This window comes from Coregonus clupeaformis, chromosome 10 (genome assembly GCF_020615455.1).
Source record: "Coregonus clupeaformis isolate EN_2021a chromosome 10, ASM2061545v1, whole genome shotgun sequence".
NCBI classification, from domain to species: domain Eukaryota; kingdom Metazoa; phylum Chordata; class Actinopteri; order Salmoniformes; family Salmonidae; genus Coregonus; species Coregonus clupeaformis.
The window spans coordinates 40798734-40814448 of record NC_059201.1 but is presented as its reverse complement, the minus strand read 5'-3'; the positions used below and the strand labels follow the sequence as shown (position 1 = coordinate 40814448).

General features: G+C 43.2%; 1 protein-coding gene across 3 annotated transcripts in view; it reads left to right on the top strand.

The window, feature by feature from the left end:
- LOC121575143 (natural resistance-associated macrophage protein 2) overlaps positions 1 to 15715 on the top strand; it is a 46671-nt gene that overhangs the window by 25508 nt on the left and 5448 nt on the right. For all 3 annotated transcript variants that reach the window (XM_041888033.1, XM_041888034.2, XM_041888035.1), the window contains exons 3-16: positions 846 to 991; positions 1610 to 1729; positions 1965 to 2084; positions 2259 to 2365; positions 6412 to 6482; positions 6602 to 6669; positions 6836 to 6991; positions 9708 to 9866; positions 12012 to 12098; positions 12264 to 12383; positions 12572 to 12721; positions 13066 to 13139; positions 15220 to 15373; positions 15567 to 15629. In XM_041888033.1, the coding sequence (XP_041743967.1) occupies positions 846 to 991; positions 1610 to 1729; positions 1965 to 2084; positions 2259 to 2365; positions 6412 to 6482; positions 6602 to 6669; positions 6836 to 6991; positions 9708 to 9866; positions 12012 to 12098; positions 12264 to 12383; positions 12572 to 12721; positions 13066 to 13139; positions 15220 to 15373; positions 15567 to 15629 (1595 nt within the window). The remainder of the gene's footprint in view (positions 1 to 845; positions 992 to 1609; positions 1730 to 1964; positions 2085 to 2258; positions 2366 to 6411; positions 6483 to 6601; positions 6670 to 6835; positions 6992 to 9707; positions 9867 to 12011; positions 12099 to 12263; positions 12384 to 12571; positions 12722 to 13065; positions 13140 to 15219; positions 15374 to 15566; positions 15630 to 15715) is intronic.

Below are 15715 nucleotides of genomic sequence, written 5' to 3'. Positions count from 1 at the left end.
ATGCGTTAGTTGTGGGATCTTGTTCCGTGTAGAGGCTTGTTTTGTGTGTAGCCTTAGGACTTCACGTTTCGTTGGTTTGTTGTTTTTCGTGTGTTTACCATTTAAATAAACATGTACGCATTTCACGCTGCGCCTTGGTCTGACCCGTCCTTAAACGAATGTGACACTGTCCTGGCAACACACTGCCAGGTCTCTGACCTCCTCCCTATAGGCTGTCTCAATGTCATCGGTGATCAGGCCTAGCAATGATTTTTAATTCATATCACATGTCATGAACAGTCATGTGTGATCAGTCTGTTGTTCATATTTAAACTTTTAAGGAAATGCGTATACATAGCGTTTAAGTACTTTTCTGTGTCCTCGGTCGCCTTGCATTAATCCATTGTGTACTTTACTTTTTAACCTGAAGCGTTTCAAAATGTGTCATAAAACAGGTTTGTGGGCCCTTCCCGTAGACTCAGAGTATTGATTGACACGCTCTTTACACAGGACTTTGATGTACCGGGCCATATGTGGCACTTCCTTGTTGAAGATGGCAAATGCTGCCTTCTAGGCATTTATGACTTTAATGATAGAAGTGATTGTGGAGAATGAAAGTAGAGCTTTCAATCTTTTGACTGTGGCAAGATTGCCAGTGAATGTCTGCTTTTATCTGGTGCTATATAGAACAAATGGCATGGCATGGGAATAGTGTGGGTAGAATAGAATCTCTCTTCATATTGTTTAGGGTCATGTGCTCACAGTTGTTGTTTTTATGTCAACAGAATTAAGTATAGGCAACATGCTGCTTTTGTGCAAATTGTTGAGGAAAATTTTTGCCTCTTCCCCCCCTCGCATTTCTTCAGAGGAGCCTCCACAGGAGAATGGGGTTATCCAGAGCACCCAGGACCAGTACAGCTCCACCTCCCCGCCGGCCTCAACAACCCCGGACGACGAGCCCTTCTCTACATACTTTGAGGAGAAGGTGCCAATCCCAGAGGATGTCACCCAGGTACTGAGGCCATCATGTGGCGTATGACCTCACAGGGATTATTAACACAGAGCCTATGACCCCCAGGGTCTATGACATCACAAGGAGTATTATGGTGCTTTCACGACAACTCAGAACCTCAAAGTTAAAATGTGCATATGTTTTTTTGCGTAGAGCTTCCTATTGGTTGATTCTGATACTTTCCAAGTAGGAAACTCGGAGCTCATCTTTCTTCGAGTTTGAGTTTCCGAGTTGTCTGGAATGCGGCATTAACTCACAGAGCCTATGGCATCACAGGGCTTTCATGACAGCACAATGTCTATGACCTCAAAGTTATTGAGTCATAGAGCCTATGGAATTACAGGAATTATTATAACCTCACTAGGTCTGACATCACAATGATTGAGTCATAGAGCCTATGATATCACAGGGATTATTATTACCTCAGTCAGTGACATCACAGGGCCTATGACCTCAAAGAGCCTATTACATTAACCTTATGACCTGTATAAAGTGATATACACCAAGTTGCTTTTATTTTAGAAATTATGAATAATCCTAACTTTAATGACAGATAATACTTCATGCTACAATTTATTTTCAGGCGTTGATTGTGCTATCCGTGATTTTCTCATTCAGATGTTCAGTTTCCGTAAACTCTGGGCCTTTACGGGACCAGGTTTCTTGATGAGCATCGCCTATCTGGACCCAGGGAACATTGAGTCTGACCTACAGTCTGGAGCTAAAGCTGGCTTTAAGGTGAACACAGACACATCAGCCATGGGTGACCTTCACTCTCAAGGGGCAGGGGTACAATGCTCAATAATTATTTCCTCTGCAAAGTTCTATCTCCGTTTGACAGTAAAGTTGTATTTTATTAAATTCTATAATCAGCATACCCCCTTCCCTCTGGTCTTTTTGCTCTTGGTTATCTCTTTCATTTACTCATTTAATCCCATGCTTCATCATCATTGTTTCGTTCTCCGTCTCTCAGCTCCTGTGGGTATTGTTAGGGGCCACCATCATCGGCCTCCTCCTGCAGAGGCTTGCTGCACGCCTGGGGGTTGTCACAGGGATGCACCTCGCAGAGGTCTGCAACCGCCAGTACCCCACTGTGAGTATCCCTCCCTCGCCTTACACACACACACACACGCTCTAGTTCTTCATACACACTCTTGTATAACATGATATAAAAGGGTTTGGTTTTGTTTAAAGTAATTGAATGTGGTGGCTGTGCGTGTTATTTCCAGTCTTGTTATTCACACCTCCATCCCCTTCTCACTCCCAGGTTCCTCGTATTATCCTGTGGCTGATGGTGGAGCTGTCCATCATTGGCTCAGACATGCAGGAGGTCATCGGCTGTGCCATTGCCTTCAACCTCCTCTCTGTGGGCAGGTAGTTACAGTACCACCCACCAGCGCCCAACTACACTACACTTTACTTTCACTAAGAGTCAAATCAAAATGTATTTGTCACATGCTTCGTAAACACGTGTACACTAACAGTGAAATGCTTACTTACAGGACCTTCCCAACAATGCAGAGACAAATATATAAATAGTAGAACAAATAGAAAAATAATAACACAAGGAATAAGTACACAATGATTAACGATAACTTTGCTATATACGCAAGGTACCAGTACTGGGTTGATGTGCAGGGGTAAGAGGTAATTGAGGTAGATATGTACATATCGGTAGGGATAAAGTGACTAGGCAAAAGATAGATCAGAAACAGCAGCGTATGTGATGAGTCAAAAGAGATTAGTGCAAAAAGGGTCACCGCCTGGTCTAGAGGTCCTGGATGGCAGGGAGCTCGGCCCCAGTGATATACTGGGCCGTACGCACTACCCTCTGTAGCGTCTTGTGGTCGGATGCCAAGCAGTTGCCATACCAAGCGGTGATGCAGCCAGTCAAGATGCTCTCAATGGTGCAGCTGTAGAACCTTTTGAGGATGTCAGGGCCCATGCCAAATCCTTTCAGCCTCCTGAGGGGGAAGAAGCGTTGTCGTGCCCTCTTCACGATTGTGTTGATGTGTGTGGACCATGATAGTTCCTTAGTGATGTGGACACCGAGGAACTTGAAGCTCTCGACCTGTTCCACAACAGCCCGTGGATGGGGGCGTGCTCGGCCCTCCGTTTCCTGTAGTCTTGCTGACGTTGAGGGAGAGGTTGTTGTCCTGGCACCACACTACCAGGTCTCTGACCACCTCGCTGTAGGCTGTCTCAATGTCGTCGGTGATCAGGCCTACCACCGTTGTGTCATCGGTAAACCTAATGATGGTGTTTGAGTCGTGCGCCACGCAGTCATCGGTGAACAGGTAGTACAGGAGGGGACTAAGCACGCACCCCTGCGGGGCCCCTGTGTTGAGGGTCAGCGTGGTGGATGTGTTGTTGCTTACCCTCACCACCTGGGGGCAGCCCGTCAAGAAGTCCAGGATCCAGTTGCAGAGGGAGGTGTTTAATCCCAGGGTCCTTAGTTTAGTGATGAGCTTGGAGGGCACAATGGTGTTGAATGCTAAGTTGTAGTCAATGAACAGCATTCTTACGTAGGTATTCCTTTTATCCAGGTGGGAAAGGGCAGTGTGGAGTGCAATAGCGATTGCGTCATCTGTGGATCTGTTGGGATGTTGATGTGAGTCATGACCAGCCTTTCAAAGCATTTCATGGCTACAGATGTGAGTGCTACGGGGCGATAGTCATTTAGATAGGTTACCTTGGCGTTCTTGGGCACAGGGACTATGGTGGTCTGTTTGAAACATGTAGGTATTACAGACTGGGTCAGGGAAATGTTGAAAATGTCAGTGAAGATACCAGCTGGTCAGTGTATGCTCTGAGTATGCGTCCTGGTGATCTGTCTAGCCCTGTGGCTTTGTGAATGTTAACCTGTTTAAAGGTCTTACTCACATCGGCTACAGAGAGCGTGATCACACAGTTGTCCGGAATAGATGGTGCTGTCATGCATAGTTCAGTGTTCCTAGCTTCGAAGCGCACAGAGAAGGTAGGCTTGCGTCACTGGACAGCTCACGACTGGGTTTCCCTTTGTCATTTGGGTATGCATCCCAAATGACACCCTATTCCCTATACAGTGCATTCGGAAAGTATTCAGACCCCGTGACTTTTTCCACAATTTGTTACGTTACAGCCTTATTCTAAAATGGATTAAATAAAGTGTCCTCATCAATCTACACACAATACCCCATAATGACAAAGCGAAAACAGGTTTTCAGAAATGTTTGCACATAAATAAAAAACCGTAAAACCTTATTTACATAAGTATTCAGACCCTCTGCTATGAGACTCGAAATTGAACTCCGATGCATCCTGTTTCCATTGATCAACCTTGAGTTGTTTCTACAACTTGATTGGAGTCCACCTGTGGTCAATTCAATTGACTGAACATGATTTGGAAAGGCACACACCTGTCTTTATAAGACAGGATTGTGTCGAGTCACAGATCTGGGGAATGGTACCAAAACATTCCTGCAGCATTGAAGGTCCCCAAGAACACAGTGGCCTCCATCATTCTTAAACCTGGTTTCAAAAAACAGATAAAGCAACACCTCACGGCACAACGCCTCTCCCCTATTTGACCTAGATAGTTTGTGTGTATGTATTGATATGTAGGCTACGTGTGCCTTTAAAAAAATGTATGTAGTTCTGTCCTTGAGTTGTTCTTGTCTATTAATGTTCTGTATTACAGTGGCTTGCAAAATTATTCACCCCCTTGGCATATTTCCTATTTTGTTGCCTTACAACCTGGAATTAAAATGGGTTTGTTTCATTTGATTTACACAACATGCCTACCACTTTGAAGATGCAACATATTTTTGTTTGTGAAGCAAACAAGAAATAAGACAAAAAAACAGAACTTGAACGTGCATAACTATTCAATACTTTGTAGAGACACCTTTTGCAGCAATTACAGCTGCAAGTCTCTTGGGGTATGTCTCTATAAGCTTGGCACATCTAGCCACTGGGATTTTTGCCCATTCTTCAAGGCAAAACTGCTCCAGCTCCTTCAAGTTGGATGGGTTCCGCTGGTGTACAGCAATCTTTAAGTCATACCACAGATTCTCAATTGGATTGAGGTCTGGGCTTTGACTAGGCCATTCCAAGACATTTAAATGTTTCCCCTTAAACCACTCGAGTGTTAATTTAGCAGTATGCTTAGGGTCATTGTCCTGCTGGAAGGTGAACCTCCGTCCCAGTCTCAAATCTCTGGAAGACTGAAACAGGTTTCCCTCAAGAATTTCCCTGTATTTAGCGCCATCCATCATTCCTTCAATTCTGACCAGTTTCCCAGTCCCTGCCGATGGAAAAACATCCCCACAGCATGATGCTGCCACCACCATGCTTCACTTTGGGGATGGTGTTCTTGGGGAGATGAGAGGTGTTGGGTTTGCGCCAAACATAGCGTTTTCCTTGATGGCCAAAAAGCTCAATTTTAGTCTCATCTGACCAGAGTACCTTCTTCCATATGTTTGGGGAGTCTCCCACATGCCTTTTGGCGAACACCAAACGTGCTTGCTTATTTTTTTCTTTAAGCAATGGCTTTTTTCTGGCCACTCTTCCGTAAAGCCCAGCTCTGTGGAGTGTACGGCTTAAAGTGGTCCTATGGACAGATACTCCAATCTCCGCTGTGGATCTTTGCATCTCCTTCAGGGTTATCTTTGGTTTCTTTGTTGCCTCTCTGATTAATGCCCTCCTTGCCTGGTCCGTGAGTTTTGGTGGGCGGCACTCTCTTGGCAGGTTTGTTGTGGTGCCATATTCTTTCAATTTTTTAATAATGGATTTAATGGTGCTCCGTGGGATGTTCAAAGTTTCAGATATTTTTTTTATAACCCAACCCTGATCTGTACTTCTCCACAACGTTGTCCCTGACCTGTTTGGAGAGCTCCTTGGTCATCATGGTGCCACTTGCTTGGTGGTGCCCCTTGCCTAGTGGTGTTTTAGACTCTGGGGCCTTTCAGAACAGGTGTATATATACTGAGATCATGTGACACTTAGATTGCACGCAGGTGGACTTTATTTAACTAATTATGTGACTTCTGAAGGTAATTGGTTGCACCAGATCTTATTTAGGGGCTTCATAGCAAAGGGGGGTGAATACATATGCACGCACCACTTTTCCGTTATTTATAGATTGATGAGGGGAAAAACGATTTAATCCATTTTAGAATAAGGCTGTAACGTAACAAAAAAATTGGAAAAAGTCAAAGGGTCTGTATACTTTCCGAATGCACTGTATAATGACTTTTGTTCAAAAGTAGTGTATAATATAGGGAATAGGGTGCCTCTGGTCAAAAGTGGAGATGCAGACATAGGTGACATTTGGGATGCAGAAATAGGTGACATTTGGGATGCAGACATAGGTATAAAACGACCGCTCTAGAGGTCAACGTATTGGGGTCAAGCTAACATTGTTGTTTGCCATCTACCAGGATTCCACTTTGGGGAGGTGTCCTCATCACCATCATTGACACCTTTGTGTTCCTCTTTTTAGATAAATATGGTGAGTGTTTCTTTGACACATACTAAAATGTGTATGTGATTAAATGGTCCTTGGGTACAGGTGTGTATCAATTTCTGGCTGGGCGTGTTTCAATGTGATTTTCAACTTTTGTTTTTTAGGCCTGAGGAAACTTGAAGCCTTCTTTGGGTTTCTCATCACAATCATGGCTGTAAGCTTTGGGTATGAGGTAAGAACAAGTTTTTCCCTGTGTTGATCTTTAACACTTTTGTCCCCCTTCTCCCGTAGACCTGGCAGCTGGTTTTGATAGTATGTAGCGCAGCTTTGATAGAATTTGGTAGGTTTTTGTTTCTACGTGTGTGTATCTGACTGGCATTTCTTGTATGTGCCTGTAGTATGTGATGGTGCGTCCGGACCAGGGGGAGCTGCTGAAGGGGATGTTTCTGCCGTACTGTGACAGCTGTGGTCCTGCCCAGATGGAGCAGGCTGTGGGCATCGTAGGAGCCGTCATCATGCCCCACAACATCTACCTGCACTCAGCCCTCGTCAAGGTAGGTGTCTTGCATTATGACATGGGACAGAGGAGTCAAAGACCTGCTTTATGACATAGTATGGGCCCTCAGATCCTCAAAAAGTTATACAGCTGCACCATTGAGAGCATCTTGACTGGTTGCATCACCGCTTGGAATGGCAACTGTGGCATCCGACCGCAAGGCACTATGGAGGGTAGCGCATACGGCCCATAGTGTAAGACTTTCACTGACATCGTACAGGGGAGCTAAATGCCTTTACTGTGACAGTACAGTTGAGTCAAATAAGTAATTGGGACATAGTACATGGAATCAGACCTTCACTTAAAACCAAACAAGGGCCAACCGAAATTTGACTTCCGCTTTTAACCCAACCCCTCTGAAAGACACAAATATGCTTACATAAGGGTCTTTCTATAAATAATGGGGCCAATGTTGATCCCAATGTCACACATTTGAAATGCTTTGAAACAAAAGGTGTCCAAAAAAAGTAGGCCATTATCACTTTAAGAATAATGCATTTTGTAGGCCTTTCCAATGCATTGATATTCAAATTATTATTGCATTCTAAAATATGTGAGAATAATGTGGACATTGTCTGACTAAATAGATTGGATGCATGCATTTTTAAGCCATGAATGGCGGTAGCATTAATCTCACCATTTGAATCTCACCATCGCTGTTTTTATAATGAGAAAGTGACCAAAAACCAGGTTGCTTTTTTAATGGAAGGATTTGTATGGAAAGCAAAGTTGAAGCCAACATTAGATGTTGTCGTCCTCATAATAACCGCACATGGTTTTACTGCAACAGAGTAGCGTAACACCCTTCAATTGAAGTGGTGGGAAAAAAATGAAATCACAGAAAATTATAAGGGTGTAATTATAACTTATAAATTGGCTACAATAATTACAAGGACTTTTCAAGCGCCAAATTGAGGAAATGTCGGATTTTTAAGGTAGGCCTATTACATTATTTTAATTTCTGAGCTCCAAGTTCAAGTAAGCTACTTCAAGCCCCTTGTATTGTTTAAAATTGCAGGTGTAACATGGGAAAAAATTTTTATTTGTCATGTAAAGTGTTGGTCCCATGTTTCATGAGTTGAAATAAAAGATCCCGGAAATGTTCCATACGCACAAAAAGCTTATTTCTCTAAAATGTTGTACGCAAATTTGTTTACACTCCTGTTAGTGAACATTTCTGCTTTGCCGAGATAATCATCCACCTGACAGGTGTGACATATCAAGGTGCTGTGTGCTGAGGACAATAAAAGGCCACTCTAAAATGTGCAGTTTTGTCACACAACACAATGAAACAGATATCTCAGGTTTTGAGGGAGCTTACAAATGGCATGCTGACTGCAGGAATGGCCACCAGAGCTGTTGCCAGAGAATTGAATGTTCATTTCTCTACTATCTGTGAGACCCATTTTTTTTTTAAAGGTATCTGTGACCAACAGATGCATATCTGTATTCCCAGTCATATGAAATCCATAGATTAGAGCCTAATGAATGTATTTCAATTAACTGATTTCCTCATATGAACTGTAACTCAGTAAAACCTTTGAAATTGTTGCATGTTGCGTTTATATATTTGTTCAGTATAATTTGTCATTATATCCAGAATAATTCATAGGAATAGCGTTTGGTTTTGCGCAATATTCTATCCCAGTGGATCCCAAACTGTGGGACGGGTTAAAGGAACTCAGTCCGGCTTTAAACTTACTCTTGAAAGTTGTAGTAGTAGAATGCACAAGGAATAATTTCGAAATTGGATAGTGCATCATCAGTTCCTCTTATCATGTCAGTCATTGCAGACCTTGGAGAGCTATTTATAACTTGTCAGAAATGTCCAGATTAACTAGCCCATGTCAGGTAACATTTTTTTATTTTGTTTTTTTAACCCATAGAGTATGGTGCAATTTTTTAGTCACTCAAATCACATGAACACACATTAGACGTGGGAAAATGTATAGAATTGCAAGAACATTTGCAACATTGTCTTTGCACCCCATGACAAAATCTGTATAATTGCAGGAAATAAGCTTTAACCTGCAAAATTGTCTCCACCAACAAGAGGGGTGTGAACAGTTTGTGTCATGAACAGTGCTTTTACCCATTGAAATAGATTAGACGCATGCGCAGCGGGGGCGCGGGATGTTCCCCAATGCTGGAAGGGGGGCCCCGAGTGATAAAGTTTGGGAACCCCTGGTCTATCCTACACAATTGCACACAGTAGACTCATATGAAAACATTAACTCATTACCTTGATGCTTTCTCTGTTAAATCTAATGAGATCCTGTTGTAAATCAAGCAACAGATGATCAACATCAATTCGCTAGGGATATTAGAGCCAATGTAGAACCAGACACAACTGTCTTCACCTGCGTAACGAATGAGAAGGCTAAATATTCTGGACATTCCTCGCAAACACTTTTTTTCCCAGCACTTGGGCTGCTGTTGCATCGCATGCACCATCACAACAGCTGTTAGTCATTTGATTGTCATTCGGAAAATTCCTTCTTGGATCAGATGATGTGAAAATATCACAGCGTAACTAATCAGCTGGACACCAAATGCACATCCAACAAGTATTATGCATAATTATTGAAGAACCACGTTAATGACAGCATTGATTTAGGTTTTAAGTATGAAGGTAAGGTGACTGAAAGTCCAATGTCACAGGAATTGTGATTTATATTTTAATTAATTACTTTTAATGATATTTTATCATCTAGTCTCGGTCAATAGATCGTGGGAACAAGAAGGAGGTGAAGGAGGCCAACAAATATTACTTCATGGAGTCGACTATCGCGCTCTTCATCTCCTTCCTAATCAACGTCTTCGTTGTAGCAGTGTTTGCCGAGGCCTTCTACAAAAAAACCAACATTGAAGTGGTGGGTATAACGACTAACCAGACCCAGCATGTTGTATTTTGTCTCAGAATGTAACACTCCTTAACAGATGTTTTATTTAAGCAATAAGGCCCGAGGAGGTGTGGTATATGGCTAATATACAGTTGAAGTTGGAAGTTTACATACACTTAGGTTGAAGTCATTAAAACTTGTTTTTCAACCACTCCACAAATTTCTTGTTAACAAACTATAGTTTTGGCAAGTCGGTTAGGACATCTACTTTATGTATGACACAAGTAATTTTTCCAACAATTGTTTACAGACAGATTATTTCACTTATAATTCACTGTATCACAATTCCAGTGGGTCAGAAGTTTACATACACTAAGTTGACTGTGCCTTTAAACAGTTTGGAAAATTCAAGAAAATGATATCATGGCTTTAGAAGCTTCTGATAGGCTAATTGACATAATTTGAGTCAATTGGAGGTGTACCTGTGGATGTATTTCAAGGCCTACCTTCAAACTCCGTGCCTCTTTGCTTGACATCATGGAAAAATCAAAAGAAATCAGCCAAGACCTCAGAAACAAAATTGTAGACCTCCACAAGTCTGGTTCATCCTTGGGAGCAATTTCCAAACGCCTGAAGGTACCACGTTCATCTGTACAAATAATAGTACGCAAGTATAAACACCATGGGACCACGCAGCCGTCATACCGCTCAGGAAGGAGACACGTTCTGTCTCCTAGACATGAACGTACTTTGGTGCGAAAAGTGCAAATCAATCCCAGAACAACAGCAATGGACCTTGTGAAGATGCTGGATGAAACAGGTACAAAAGTATCTATATCCACAGTAAAACGAGTCCTATATCAACATAACCTGAAAGGCCGCTCAGCAAGGAAGAAGCCACTGCTCCAAAACCACCATAGAAAAGCCAGACTACGGTTTGCAACTGCACATAGGGACAAAAATTGTACTTCTTGGCGAAATGTCCTCTGATCTAATGAAACAAAAATAGAATTGTTTGGCCATAATGACCATCGTTATGTTTGGAGGAAAAAGGGGGATGCTTGCTAGCCGGAGAACACCATCTTAACCGTGAAGCACCGGGGTGGCAGTATCATGCTGTGGGGGTGCTTTGCTGCAGGAGGGACTGGTGCACTTCACAAAATAGATGGCATCATGAGGAAGGAAAATTATGTGGATATATTGAAGCAACATGTCAAGACATCAGTCAGGAAGTTAAAGCTTGGTCGCAAATGAGTCTTCCAAATGGACAATGACCCCAAGCATACTTCCAAAGTTGTGGCAAAATGGCTTAAGGACAACAAAGTCAAGGTATTGGAGTGACCATCACAAAGCCCTGACCTCAATCCTATAGAACATTTGTGGGCAGAACTGAAAAAGCGTGTGCGAGCAAGGAGGCCTACAAACCTGACTCAGTTACACCAGCTCTGTCAGGAGGAATGGGCCAAAATTCACCCAACTTATTGTGGGAAGCTTGTGGAAGGCTACCTGAAACGTTTGACCCAAGTTAAACAATTTAAAGGCAATGCTACCAAATACTAATTGAGTGTATGTAAACTTCTGACCCACTGGGAATGTGATGAAAGAAATACAAGCTGAAAATAAATCATTCTCTCTACTATTATTCTGACATTTCACATTCTTAAAATAAAGTGGTGATCCTAACTGACCTAAAACAGGGAATTTTTACTAGAATTAAATGTCAGGAATTGTGAATAACTGAGTTTAAATGTATTTGGCTAAGGTGTATGTAAACTTCCGACTTCAACTGTACCACGGCTAAGGGCTGTTCTTATGCATGACGCAATGCGGAGTGGCTGGACACAGCACTTAGCCGTGGTATATTTTACATTTGTCATTTAGCAGACGCTCTTATCCAGAGCGACTTACAGTTAGTATATTGTCCATATATCACAAACCCCCGAGGTGACTTATTGCTATTATAAACTGGTTACCAACGTAATTAGAAGAGTAAAAATAACTGTTTTGTCATACTCGTGGTATATGGTCTGATATACCACGGCTGTCAGCCAATCAGCATTCAGGGCTCGAACCAGCCGGTTTATAAATAGTAATATAGCATGGCCAGTATGGCACCTCTAAACCAGTGATGTCCTTTGTTTGTGATGTGCTGCTGCTCTTCTCTGTGTGTCACAGAATGCAATGTGCAATGCATCAGGCAGTCCACACACAGACCTCTTCCCCCTGGACAACCGCATGCTACAGGTGGACATCTACAAGGGGGTAAGTCCTTAATGGATTAACAACAATCTACATAACCTCCTGTGATAGGAAATCACTTTGATACTGTATATCTGTCAATCATTTTTGGGGGTCTTGATAAGATGAATAACCATAGAGGGGACTGTCTTTCGTTCTCTGTCTCTCTCTCTCTCTCTGACTGTACAGGGGGTGGTGCTGGGTTGTTTCTTTGGCCCTGCGGCCCTCTACATCTGGGCCATCGGGATCCTTGCTGCCGGACAGAGCTCCACCATGACTGGCACTTACTCTGGCCAGTTTGTCATGGAGGTGAGAACGTGCAGATATACTCAATGACTGTGTTTCTGTGTGTATGAGAGCGTTTGCAAATTGTATTGTTAACCATTATTGTGTGTGTGTGTGAGTGAGAATACACACACCTCAGGGTTTTGTGTAGGTCCGGATGTGGGTGTGTTGACTGTTAGTTCTCTCTCTCGCTCTCTTTGCCCCTGGCTCAGGGTTTCCTGAATCTGCGTTGGTCCCGTTTTGCACGGGTGCTTCTCACCCGCTCCATCGCCATCTTCCCCACCCTGCTGGTGGCCATCTTCCAGGACGTGCAGCACCTGACGGGCATGAACGACTTCCTCAACGTGCTGCAGAGCATGCAGGTCGTGGAGAGAGAGAGAGTGGGAGGTCTGGGGACATGGAGGACAAAGGAGACAGGGAGGCTTGACAGAGAGAGGAGACATGAGGGCTGGGGACATGCAGGTCAGAGAGAGAGGAGACATGGGGGCAGGTCAGAGAGAGTATAGGCTGGGTCTTTGACATGCATGTTAGAGCGAGAGAGAGAACCATGGAGACTGGGTACTACTGTTCTCCCAGTGGGGAACAGCTAGTCAGGGCTGGCTGGGAGTATTTTAGGGTGTTACACTGATGCTTGTATTCAAAGGTATAGAAGGGGACTGAATGCAGTCAGTTTTAACTGTTCTTTCTGCCTTTCCTTGTTCTATAGCTGCCATTTGCTCTGATCCCCATCCTGACCTTCACCAGTCTGACATCCATCATGAATGACTTCGCTAATGGACTGTGAGTCATCATAACCCTCTACCCCAGAGATGGGCGGCAGTTAGCCTGCCAAATAGTGGTTAGAGCGTTGGGCCAGTAACCGCTTGTTCGAATCCCCGAGCCGACAAGGTGAAAAATCTGTCGATATGACCTTGAGCAAGGCACTAAACCTTAATTGCTCCAGGGTTGCCTTTGATAATGGCTGACCCTGGCCGTGACCCCACTCTGTGGGGAGTTGGGATATGCAAAAAAACACATTTCCAATTCACGCATGCGTATAATTCATACTTGTAAATAAAATAAGACACCCACCAAATTATTATTATATGACTTCGATTGGTTCTGTGTTTTCACTGATAGACCAATTAGAACCTAATTTTCTACTAGTGCTGAGCGATTAGTGCTTTTTGAGGTCGGTTCGGTTATTAAAAAATAATCAGTTTTCGATTTATTATTTTAAACATGAAATGTATTATGAAATAATGACATTAAAATGATTTTAGAGCTTCCCTCAGCCATCACCTGCCTTTTTCTTATAATAATAATAATAATAATATGCCATTTAGCAGACGCTTTTATCCAAAGCGACTTAGTCATGTGTGCATACATTTTTACGTATGGGTGGTCCCGGGGATCGAACCCACTACCCTGGCGTTACAAGCGCCATGCTCTACCAATTGAGCTACAGAGGACCACTGACAGTGGGTTGAATTCTGTAACAACACAGAATAAAACAATAAGAGCCCCATGATGGTAGTGAATGCCTATTACGGCTTGTCACTTATTAACCGTAATGTATTCACATTACTTACTTCAATACAATATTTCAGTTGTGTATATTACTTAGTTTTTATTTGATGACTTTATACTTTTTCATTCCTTTGTCATCTCATTTTACATTTTAGTCATTTAGCAGAAGCTCTTATCCAGAGTGACTTACAGTTAGTGCATTTGTTTTAAGATAGCTAGGTGTGACAACCACATATTACAGTCATAATAGTCGAGGGGATTATTTAAAATACTCTTTGAAGAGGTATGGTTTCAGTTGCTTTTGGAAGATGGGCAGGGACTATGCTGTCCTAGTTTCAGGGGGAAGCTGGTTCCAACATTGGGGTGCCAGGACAGAGAAGAGTTTGGACTGGGCTGAGCGGGGTGGGAGGGCCAAGAGACCAGAGGTGGTAGAACGGAGTGCTCGGGTTGGGATAAAGGGTTTGAGCATAGCCTGAAGGTAGGGAGGGGCAGTTCCTCTTGTTGCTCCGTAGGCAAGCACCATGGACCTGTAGTGGAACATTTGTTATTTTAGCAGACGCTCTTATCAAGAGCGACTTGTAGTGAAAGCTACATGTTTTTGTACTTTTTTTTTGTACTGGTCCCCCGTAGGAATCGATCCCACAACCCTGGCATTGCACGAGCCATGCTCTACCAACTGAGCCACACGAGACTCCATCTCATCTCTGCTCAAGCAGTAGCAGCCAGCCAGACAACCATCTAACGTTATCTCTGTGCTTCCCATTGGACAAGTTATCCTATTTAGCTAGGCTAGTAGTAGCTAGCTACAACTATCAATCTGGTAGAGCTACCTCACGAACTAACTATCCCTCTCGTCGTTGTGTTGTCATTCCTCTTTCATGCTGTCTCCTATGGTCTGTGCGTATCCACCTCTTTCCGTGGCCGGAAAGAACAGGTGCAATGGATTATGGTCATTCATTGTAGTTAATTACCACGTTTCTGCACTGAACTAGGTTGAATATTTGCCTAATGAAAACTCTACTTCCAATCAGCCCAGCGTCCCACATAGTTCTTGACTTCATTTCTCTCTAGAGAAACCCGAACTAAATGGAATTAAAGTAATTGAACCGACGTCAGTCAATTAGCTGTTTAATAACCGAACCCCCCCCCTGAAATGTTGGTTAATCGCTCAGTACTATTCCCTACATATTATACTACTTTTGACCAGGGCCTGTAGGAAATAGGGTGCCATTTTGGATGCAGTTAGATTTTCTATATTTGCACTGATAGAGAAATGATTTCATAAATGTGATGACAGTGACAATTTATCATTGTGCCAACTTACCATCTCAGCTGTGCCTGTGCTCCTCAGGGTGTGGAAGATAGGCGGAGGGGTGGTCATCCTGGTGGTTTGTGCCATCAACATGTACTTTGTGGTGGTCTACGTCACCAGCCTAAACAGTGTGGCTCTCTACGTGCTGGCGGGCTTGCTTTGCATAGCGTACCTATGCTTTGTGGGCTACCTGGTAAGTTGCAGTAGCAGTCATTATAACACCATGGACCGGGCTAGATTAGCACAGAACACTGTATATCAATACCAAAATAAAGTGGCTACTTTTCAATACTGAATGCAGGGTTTGGAAAGATGCATTGTAAACTATTATAGGAAGTACAATGACCCTCTTCTGACCTCCTTCCTCTCTTTGTGTGTGTCCACAGGCGTGGCATTGTCTGATAGCCCTGGGGGTCACCTGTCTGGACATGTCCTGTCTGGCCAGCAGGGTAAGCAACAACAGACCTCCTGTGTTCATAGATAGAGGAACAGCCAGAGTATGGCACGTAAAACTGAACAGGACAGTGTTTTAAAA